At 40.2% G+C, this 11048-nt stretch overlaps 1 protein-coding gene across 1 annotated transcript; it reads left to right on the top strand.

The window, feature by feature from the left end:
- The first annotated feature begins 7135 nt into the window (after window positions 1–7135).
- On the top strand, window positions 7136–10216 carry LOC105021831 (shaker-related potassium channel tsha2-like). The gene is made up of 3 exons (XM_010889775.2): window positions 7136–7275; window positions 8031–9501; window positions 10096–10216. The coding sequence occupies exons 1-2, from the start codon at window positions 7136–7138 to the stop codon at window positions 9463–9465; spliced, it is 1575 nt and encodes a 524-aa protein (XP_010888077.2). The 3' UTR covers window positions 9466–9501; window positions 10096–10216.
- The last annotated feature ends 832 nt before the right edge of the window (window positions 10217–11048 follow it).

The following is an 11048-nucleotide window of genomic DNA, read 5'->3' as shown; positions in this document are numbered from 1 at the left end:
TACAGGTCTTGCCATAAGGAGTTATGTGGGGAGATAACAGACACCCATACTGGACATACACACATAATAATATTGTACAAACACTGTTCTTTTGATCATCTTGTTACAGAAGGAACTTTCCTGGATTACATGAAATGGAAGCTTGTAGTTTATAGAATGATTAAAAAGGCTTCTAAACTTTGTAATTTACTAATAAAAATGCCAGACTTGATTTCCCCTGACAAAAATGTATCATCTACAAAAAATGTCTCTCCGTTTATTACAATCAACAAAACGATTCACATTCTCTGTTGCTGAAGAAATATTTCTCTGCAGTATGGAATTTTCTTAAATTACGATACAGCGTCAGTGTGTTACTTGCACCACTCAATGATTGATGTTGATGTTAGTCATTTTGTTTGTAACACAATGTGCACTTCTAGGGACATTCAACCCAAGGTCAAAAAATATATGACCAGGTATTTACTGGAACTTCATATAGTAGAATGAAAACTACACAGTTGAAGCACGGAAATTTGCTTTATTTTACTTTAAGTAAGTCGATTATGAACCAATTCCCATTTTCCATTACAACCTTTCAAACAACAATCAGTTGTAAAATGACAAGAGAGCCAACAAAAAAACATAAATGATGTTAAAAACGAAATAAAAATAAACAAATGAACACTATATACACGGAAACAGACAATCTACATCCAATTGTGCAAAACGGTAAGAGGCTAATTAACAGATATGTTAGACAGATTCAGCAGGTGCCTTTATCAGACAGCAGCCGGGTTTAGTTAATTTTAAAAGGAGTCAGGTGTGATGAAAGTATGTAGCTGAAGGGTATTTTACAATTCGTCCCGGTAGAAATAAGGCACAGCATGTGCACCCTCTCTGCCCTTACTTCTTTGGATGGAGCCACACTGCCTCTAGACCCAATCCTGTCTTAAGCTCTGGTTTTTACACTGCAATCACTTTTATGTTCCCGGGTGACTAGGTCTAATCTGAATTACATGATGAGAAATCAGTCAATCAAATGTATTTTATAAAGCCCTTTTTGCATCAGTTGTAAAACACTCAGCTTAAAACCCCAAAGAGCAAGCAACAACACTTCATGCACAGCTAGGAAAAACTCCTTTGTAGGATCCAAAATTAGGAAGCAACCTATAGAGGAACCAGACTCTGGATCATAGGAATGCTCCCTCTAATTTCTCTGGTGTCCTGTTGAATCTTAGGAGGAACTGACTCCTTGGACCACACCTTGGGACTACCTGGCCTTGGGACTAACTGGCCTTGGGACTATCTGGTCTTAGGACTAACTGCCCTTGGGATTGCTTGGCCTTGGGACTACCTGGCCTTAAGAATACCTGGCCTTGGAACTCCTGGATGTCCCTATCTAGAGTCCCCCTGGATGTGTTGCAGATGTAGTTCTGCTTGATTACTTCCACTGCCCACCTGGTCATCCCTGTCCTTGCCCACCTGATCATCCCTGTCCGTCTCCACCTTGTCTTCCCTGTCCTTGCCCACCTGGTCCTCCCTGTCCTTGTCCACTTGGTCCTTCGTGTCCATCTCCACCTGGTCTTTCCTGTCCTTGCCCATCTGGTCCTCCCTGTCTTTGTCCACCTGATCCTTCCTGTCTGTCTCCACCTGGTCATCCCTGTCCTTGCCCACCTGGTTGTGCAGCTGATATGGATTCTGTCTCAACACCCTAGACACAGTCCAGCTGTACTTATTTATCTGAATACTGATGTGGTACAAAAATATAATAACACTTTTAGAATCTTCACCGGGGACAGCCACCCCTCAGTCTGGCTCCTATCTAGATTTCTTCCCAGGTTCCAACACAACAGGGGACTTTTTCCTAGACACTTTGCATCACATTCCTGCTGTTCATTGCTCTTTGTTTGATTGAGTTAAGATAGAGGAGGCATTTTCATGAAAGGGACATATACATTTTTGTATATCTTTGAGTTTTAAGTTGTGTATGTAGCGATGGTAATTTAACCAAAGTGTACAAGTCTAATTTATTGAGGAACCTATTAGTGGCCAGCCTACAGACTACATCGCCATAGTTGAGATTTGCCAAGATGATAATTATTACAGGTTTTTTTTTGTACTTGGCAGGCTTGGTGTGGGATACTTTTATGTGGAAACAGAAACCAATTCTAGATTTAACTTTGTTAGCTGTCAAGTCATTATGCCAAGATATTTGTGTTGCCATATTTTCACCTAGTCCCAATAAGGGCAAGGATGGTTAGGGGGAAGCCAGGTTGCGTTAGGCTCTGATTGAAGAACAAACATTCTGTTTGTTTTTTGGTATTAAGGCATGCCAAAGAGGTACATTTCTCGTATTACTTTAATACTGTTATAAGGTAACAAGAAAATTATTTATTTTTAACAAAGTTACCTAGATTAAAAATAATAGAGACTGAATAAGTACAATCATCTGCTAATAAATATTTTAATGCATTTATTTGATGTAATGACATAGCATTTAACTACAGTTCACCACGGGGAATTTAACATATGATCAGTTTTTCAGTGGTTTTCCATCCAGAAAAGCTTTATCTATTCCTGAATTGAATTACATAATCAAGCTTATTGTGATACATTTTTTTTAAAGAACCCATCTTTCTTATTAGCCAAACAAAATGTAGATGGCAATATACAGACCTACACAAATCACATCTGGACTTGGTGATCAAACTGTATATATTTCTCTAATCGTTGTTTTAACAGGTAAGTATGCTAAGAAATGCTTTAATTTTAGCAATGACCTGGGAGCAACTTGCGTTAACTGTCATGCTCAGGGACAGAACTACAGAGGTTTTTCTCTTTGGCACAGGGATTAAAGACTTCTGTTAAATGCGATGGGGAGCATGATCATCGCATGTGTGTCTTTACGTCTCTAAGACCAGCTCTGGTCGCTGGAGGACTATGTGTGTCTGCTTATTTATAGGTGTCTCTAAGGTTCCCTAACAGAGGTTTGCTCTGAGCTGGATTCTGTTACATGTCCTGCTCTGATGGATGCTGAAAATACAGCAACATCTACACAAACCTATACCCACGCATGCATGCACTTTCACAGATTCACACACACACACACACACACACACACACACACACACACACACAGTCACACACAAAGACACTCAAGGGCTTATATTTTAAATATACTATGAGGTGTGGCAGGTCCTAAGAATGACTGTTTCTGATATTTTGTATATTTCCTGATATACAGTAATATACATTAGAGTACATAGTCCATAGCCATGTTTATGTTACTATTTCTACGCCAAGCATGCCCAAGCAGTGTTTTCAAAAGAATGTAGACCAGGCAAGATTATGTGTTTCCAGCCAACATAAGGAAGTCCAATTGTAAAAGCGTGTAGTCTAAACACTGTCTGTAAACAGAGACTGGTAGACATGCATCAGAACCAAAATGTCGGTGGGAGAAACTGGAAGAGGGTGCTTCTGGAAGTTGGAAAACTTTACTTTCTTTTAAAAATGTTTTGACCTTGATAGATGAAGTGACCAACCTGCTCTAAAAGCCGCCATCATGAGCTGTGCTGGAACATATTTATTGGGAATAAATGTGTTGGTCATAAATTTGGTCCAGGTCAGCCCATGATGACTGCTTGTAGAGCAGGTTTAGGACTGTATCTCTCAGTTTGGAACAATTCAATGTGCATTATGTATGTTACGTCATAATTGCAGAGCTGATCAAGGACTCTAATGGCTGAGAAACAAAAAAGATGTGATATTGTAGTAAAACTTGCAATGCATAAAGGAAGTAAATGAAAGCCGAACATAATACATAACAGTACCATTCAGGTCCGACAGGGCTGTCTGTCACCATCACTCATCATCAAGTTAATAAAAATGCTACAGCCAAAGGTTCCTTAAAAACAGCAGGGAGTAATGAGACTAGATACTAGGTCTAAACATGATTTATTACTAAAAGAACTCCTCTGATGTCTACCCCTGATTAACAGCCGTGTAGAGGACAGCCTCTCAGTCTTGGAACAGGTCCCACTACAGTTGCCAGGAAGGGGTTGGATTCAGACCTGGGTTTAAATACTATTCAATACCGCATATTGCATATAATTTGAGGGTTTGCACAAAATAGTACATGGTGGGTGGGGTTTGCAGTTTGTAACAATTATATTGGTTTCCTTTTAAGTTCAAACAACCACAGAAAATGTATGTTCTATGTTGAAACAGTATTTGAACCCAGGTTTGCTTGTATTGGAAGCACTAGTTGGCCAATGTTGAGTACTAAAAAAGGAAGGGGGCCCGATGTGATCAAGCAATGAAGTCATGCTCCTGAAGAAACTTGAGTAGGACCTGAGAAGATAGAATGGAGAATGGAGAGGAAACTATTCCGAGGAGGAACTTCAGCTTTCCGGAACAACAGTTAGTTGTCTGGTTCCATGTCTGGTTGGTTAACTAACTATCAGTGACAACATGGCCATAAACTCAGGTGACAGACTTCTAAAATGGGTGTGGAGCAGTCAAAGCCCCATGAACAGGGGGTTGGCGAGAAATGTCTGTGTTCAGACTCCAGGTTCAAATCCGATTTCCATAGGTGAAGGTGTTTACTTTGAAATTGCCTGGACTGCAATCTTGGCAGAGTTGAGATTTGCAATTCTCTATTGGTTCTATTGCCACATGCACACACAACACAGCGCAGTTTTACTGTTTTATTGTTTTTGAACCCAGGTCAGAATGCCTGTGGCTCTTCTACACACGGCATGTACATTGAGGGGCAAATTGAGATAGTATAAACACATTTTAAGGTTGTTTGGGCCAAGACTTTCACACTCCTAATGAGAAAGAATTGCCGTTAGCCCTGACATGTTGAACATACTTGTAATTTAGCCATGAAAACAACTTTGTAGTTCGGTACCATTTCTTCTACAGAAACAAGACCATTTGGTCAAACATGCTTTCTACTGGTCCAAATTCAGGTATGACCAACACAGTTTTCATTTTGTAATGTTTCTGTTGAAGACATTTTTTGCAGCGAGAAAGTAGATAGAAGAAAAATGTTTCACAAGATATAATGTGACATGTATGAATAGGGGTCGTCTCCATGTTATTTTCCTGACGTAATTTTATCATGACATTGAGACACAAAACCAACAAGTTTTCTTCAAGAAACAGAAAGGCGACACTTCAAACCTTTGCAGTTTATCCTGTTCTGAGATTCCTCTAAATTACCAAGCTTATTAACAGGAAGCATTGAGACCTGTATTGAAGACTGTGGTGTAAAAGGAAGCCTGCACAAATCAGTGAGAAGCGGCTTTCCCCATACAGTGACCCCTACTCAGCCATTCCACAAAATTCTCTGTCACCACTTCCCCCTTGATGCATTCATCAGGGAAGGTCTGTAGTCCCCTTATTTCTTATGCAACAACATAGTTAGTACAATTATGATCTGATTCAAAGGCCTTCAGCTGAAGGTATTGACTAGTAAGTCTGACCTGCTGAAAGATTCTGTGTACATAAAGTGGACAATCACATCATCTTAATATTCAATTATATAAAATAAGAATTCAGAAGCCTTCAATTTCTAAACCCTTTATTGGGTTATAGGCTTTATTTATCATTGACTAAACCTTTTGCCATCAGTCTACACTCAATTTACACTGATGTATGCCAATTTATTCAAAATAAAAACGTATCTCATGCAGAAATATTCTGAGCCTTTATTCAGTACTTTCTTCAATGTAGTCCAAATGTTTTTAGAAATAGAAAAACATTTAAAATAGTTCATAATTTTGAGTTATTAATGGGAAAAATGACCATAAAATACATTTGTCATATTTAGTATTTGGTGGCAAAACCTTTGCATTCGATGACTGCTTGAAGTTTGAAACACTTAGACATCACCAGATGCTGCTGGGTACCTTCCCTGGTGACACTCCTCTGGCAGGCCTGAACTGCACCTGTCTTCAGTTCTTGTTTGTTTTGGGGCATTTATGCCTTCAGTCTTGTCTTCAGCAAGTGAAACGCGTGCTAAATTGGAATCAGGTTGGTTGGTCATTTGGTTGCATCTGTGCAGGCAACATGTTTCAGTACAGTTTCTTAACAGGCTTCATCCTACTGCTGCTGTCACCAGTCACATCCTCAATCATCAATGAGCCAGTTCCAGTTGTGTAAGGACTTAGTGACAACAACTGTTGTAAAAATTGGCTTTATGAAACACATTTGGTTTAGTTTGTCCATTATTATGGGAGTAGCCCAAATGCCAGATGTTTTTTAATGTAATCACATAAAGTACTGCACAAAGGTATTTGGGCACCTGAAAGTCAAACTAAAGTCATTTATTTGGATAGTGTTCATTTGTAAAAAAAAAGAAAATATATATATATATATATATATTACATTCATGTATTTATATATTATAAATATAAGTATTTTTTCATTAAAACACTTACTACCCAAAAAATTGCCTTAGTTCGACTTTCAGGCGCCTAAGAGTTTTGCACTGTACTGTACTTGTTTCCATGACTATGTTAAAATAATGAACTGTGTTAAGGTAGTGGGTGGGGGGCATTTTTGGGGGCTGGGTGCATTTTATGCTTTGTTTGACAGAGGCAGTGTTGAAAGACAAGGTTTTTGCTGAAAGAACAGTGGGCCGGATCTGAACCCATGCTACAGCAGTACATTGGCAGCCATCATGAGTGCAGGCCCACCCTACAGGCCACAAAGCCTACTTTAGATTTTCATTGTACAGTAAATAAAGTGGCTGACCACATTTTACCCAGAATCCACATGAACTGCAAACACATTTCACTTCAATGCACAACTGCTCCGGACCACGGCAATCATCCGATCCGACAGGAAGATAAAAATCTATAAGCACTTCAGCTGTGGTCTATCCGCCATCAGCTGCTCCTATAAGAAAAGACAGGGTCACCGAAAGAGTTACTGAAAGTGTCACTCAACCTTTCTCGCCCTCTTTCAGAAAGCCAGCAGACTTGGCCAACGGGTCCACGAGGTCAACAGGACCAGGCGACGGAGGGGTCGCGGTGTAATTGGGTTGAAGGCTCACTATACGTGTAGCTGTTTCTTACAGCCCGGCTCCCTGTGGCCCACATGCTAGGTCACATTTCTGCGAGAGGCCCCCTGTTCCAGTTGAAAAATGGAACCCTTCGAGTGCAGGGATTGGGGGTATTATTTTGTCCGTGGTTTCCTCAAGACGTTGTCCCCTGTGGGTGCTCGGGTGTCAGTCAAGCCAGCAGTTTCCACTGGCTCGGCCCAGGAGGGCCCCTGCTTGGATATGTAAAGCTGCTGCTCCACACTTGTCTTTCTGCCCTACCTGAGAGCCTCACATAAGGCTTCTGTAGAGCCAGTGGGGTTCTTTTAGATTGAAAACAAACATTTGAACTGCAACAAGGAGGGAAAAAACCTCCACCGGGCTAACAGTGTTGTTCAGGCAGGGGGCCACATTTGATGGGTTGACCAAGGACCAAATTTGGCAGTGATTTCCCTTTCTCAGAAATGTGACATAGTCCTGGTCAACACTGCAAGCCCAGAAGCGAAAACATTTGTGTAGTTGTTGTTTACAAGTTGTTTTATATTTTACAGCATGATAGAGATAGAGCAGTAACTAAGCAGGGGACATTGCAATGAGTGTCATCTCATCAGTCAAATTGGGGAGGGCTTCTGTCAGTTTAAAATGGCTTGAATATGATAGCCATCAGTGTAGACAGCCAACTGTATAGCAAGTGGACTGACTAAATGACTGACTGGCAGGAGAGGATATAACGTCCTGCTACTAATTTATTTTTATAGATTTTAATAGGGGAAATCAACAACAAGCAAAATTGTTGTGGCAAGGGGGTAGGGCACATATAGCTGAGCAATTAGTCAAACCCACCGTGAGCCTTCTGTGTTATAGTGAGGAGTTACTTGGATTTATTACCCAAAGAGGGTGAAAAATAAAGACAACTACCGAGATAAAGTGACAATTTGGGCCGTGGAGGTGAGTGAAACGCTTACCCTCGAGAAGGGTAAAAGTCGATCGTAGTGCACAGTGATAACCAGGACGAGACAATGGCAGTTGCGCCCCTTTATAAAGACGATTGCGACGTGGAACGGGGCGATCAGGTATTCAACGATAGGGTCGTCATCAACGTCTCTGGGCTGCGTTTCGAAACTCACGTGAAAACTCTCTCACGCTTCCCTACCACGCTGTTGGGAGATCCTAGTAAAAGGATGCTCTTTTTTGATCCTTTGAGGAATGAGTACTTTTTCGATAGGAATAGACCCAGCTTTGAAGCAATCCTCTATTATTACCAATCTGGAGGACGACTCAGGAGACCTGTCAACGTCACCATGGACATTTTCATGGAAGAAATTACGTTTTATGAAATTGAAGAGGAGGCCATAGAAATGTTCAAAGGTGGTGAAGGAATAATACCAGAGGTGGAACCTCCGATGCCTGAAAACGACTTTCAGCGACAGATGTGGTTGTTATTTGAGTACCCGGAAAGCTCGGGGCCTGCCCGGATGATCGCAGTCGTATCCGTCAGCGTGATTGTGATTTCTATAGTAATATTTTGTTTGGAGACTTTACCACAATTCAGAGACGACAGCGCAGGCCTAAAACTCAGTAATGACCTCACCACAAACGGGACGCCTTTAAATAAAAAGCCCAATCTATTCACTGATCCGTTTTTTGTAGTTGAGACACTTTGCATTGTGTGGTTTTCCTTTGAATTCGTCGTAAGATTTCTATCTTGTCCCAGCAAACCCGCTTTCTTCAAAAACGCGATGAACTCAATAGACATCCTGGCGATTGCACCCTATTTCATTACCCTTGGGCTTGAACTGGGCGAGCTACGGGGAGAAGGCGGCGAGCAGGCCACGTCGTTGGCCATACTCAGGGTCGTCCGCCTGGTCCGAGTCTTCAGGATTTTTAAACTTTCCAGGCACTCCAAGGGTCTCCAAATCCTGGGCCAGACACTCAACGCCAGCGTCAGCGAACTCTGTCTCTTGGGATTGTTTCTTCTCATTGGAGTGGTTCTGTTCTCCAGTGCCGTTTACTTTGCAGAGGCAGACGACCCTGGATCTACATTTTCGAGTATCCCCGCTGCGTTCTGGTGGGCGGTGGTATCCATGACTACAGTTGGTTACGGAGACATGTGCCCGGTTACTATTATCGGCAAAATAGTGGGATCCTTGTGCGCCGTCGCGGGTGTGCTGACCATAGCCCTGCCGGTTCCTGTCATCGTGTCCAATTTTAATTACTTTTATCACCGAGGGCGCAATGACGAGGAAACCGTTGTGTATACCCGCGTGACGTGTGGTCAACAGAAAGCTTCATTTGGCGAATACAAATCGACCAGCAACAGTAAGCAGTCCCTCAGCAATACCGAGTACCTGGATCAGGGTTCTTTAGAAAAAGGTTTCAGATGTATAAACGTCAACTTATTTGAAGATTACAGTGGCAAGCTAACTGATGTATGAACAACGACTGTTAGTGATTTATCTCAACCCGTCCAGGTGAGTGCCCGTGGTTTACGCGCGTATACTGTTTGTTGGCACGTCACCTTTAAATTCCTTTGATTCAACAGTTTGATATATTCAGGAGGGACAAAAGCTAAATGACACAGATATCAAGTCAGGGCCCTACTCATTTGCATGTTTTAATAATTACACGCGTTTCACCCATGTTATTGTGCTGTTTGTTTGCATATAATCTGTAAATAGCTGGACATGTGTTTGACACCCTCGGGAGGTGTATTACAGGTCAATTACATAGAGGGTTAAGCTCCCCCAGAAACTCATAAAACTTGGCAGCGTTTTGAAAGCCTCTTGAATTTCTGAACTCAGTGCGCCTCTTTGTGGTTGAAACACAATCGTGCAGCTGACGCTGATCAGATGAACCGTTACAAAACAGCTATTATTATATTTGTGAGATCGCTAGTGTGATGTGTCTTGCTTAATCATGTCTGTGTAGAAATTGTCCTTGCAATGCTTGTAAAGGCAACCTTTTTGACTTAAGTGACAGAATGTCACAAAAATCCTAGAGCAATGACGTTGGCCTTTCTGCTCTCATTAAAGAAAAATGCGGGCATTACTTATTTTAAATTACAGATATGCAGTAGACTACCTGTACCTCCAAAACTCAAGAACGCAAAATCAACAATTCTCCAGGAACTACTTGACCAGCAACGCAAGATGACAGATGCTGCTTCATCATCCTACATAAAGCTTGCTGAACAATTTTGTGAAATAGAGTTTCTGCTTTTGAGGAAATTATCTAGAAGTCACTATAGAAATCGATGAAACTTTAAAAAACCTTTAATTTACTTTTCTATATAATGAATAACTTCGAAATTAATCAGCAATTCTGTATTGTTTTGCTTGAAAATGGGACTATGTTTAAAGTCACCCTCACGTGCTCAGCTAAAATTCCTAAAACAAACAGGGTAACATTTTATGTGTAACATTTCGAAATAGTTTTTGTAGACCTTTATTTTATTGATCCATGTATTTACAGAAATGCTGATTTTTTTTATAACCAGGTACTGGGAAAGAATTGGTCCTATAATCTTAAAATAACCTAACACATAGAGCCCTGAGTTCGTCTGCATGTTATAAAACCCAGTGCTCTAAAATGAAATATCTGTTTCTATTTTTCTATTATTGTTCAAATGTATTTGTAAGGTTTTGAAACATCTTTTTAATTAATAAATTTTCAATATTTTTTTCAGGAAATAAGTCAATGTGGGCTGTATTATTGTTATTATTATTATTTATGTTAGATGTTGTTAATTATAAATGTAAAAAAACCGATATCCTAATAAATATGTACTTAATAACATAAAACGATAACAAAACATATATATATATATATATATATATATATATTATATATATATATATATATATATATATATATATATAATATTCTGTTATGTGATAAAAACACTTGAGGTAGATATCAGACTTATTGCAACTGTGGTCCTTAAATGTGTATTTCCGTAAAATTATATAATTTTACGTAAATACACATTTAAGGACCACAGTTGCAATAAGTCTAATAT

The sequence above is a fragment of the Esox lucius genome, chromosome 19 (genome assembly GCF_011004845.1).
Source record: "Esox lucius isolate fEsoLuc1 chromosome 19, fEsoLuc1.pri, whole genome shotgun sequence".
Taxonomy (NCBI): Eukaryota; Metazoa; Chordata; class Actinopteri; order Esociformes; family Esocidae; genus Esox; species Esox lucius.
The sequence above is the reverse complement of the archived record's forward strand: the minus strand, read 5'-3'. Positions and strand labels throughout refer to the sequence as shown.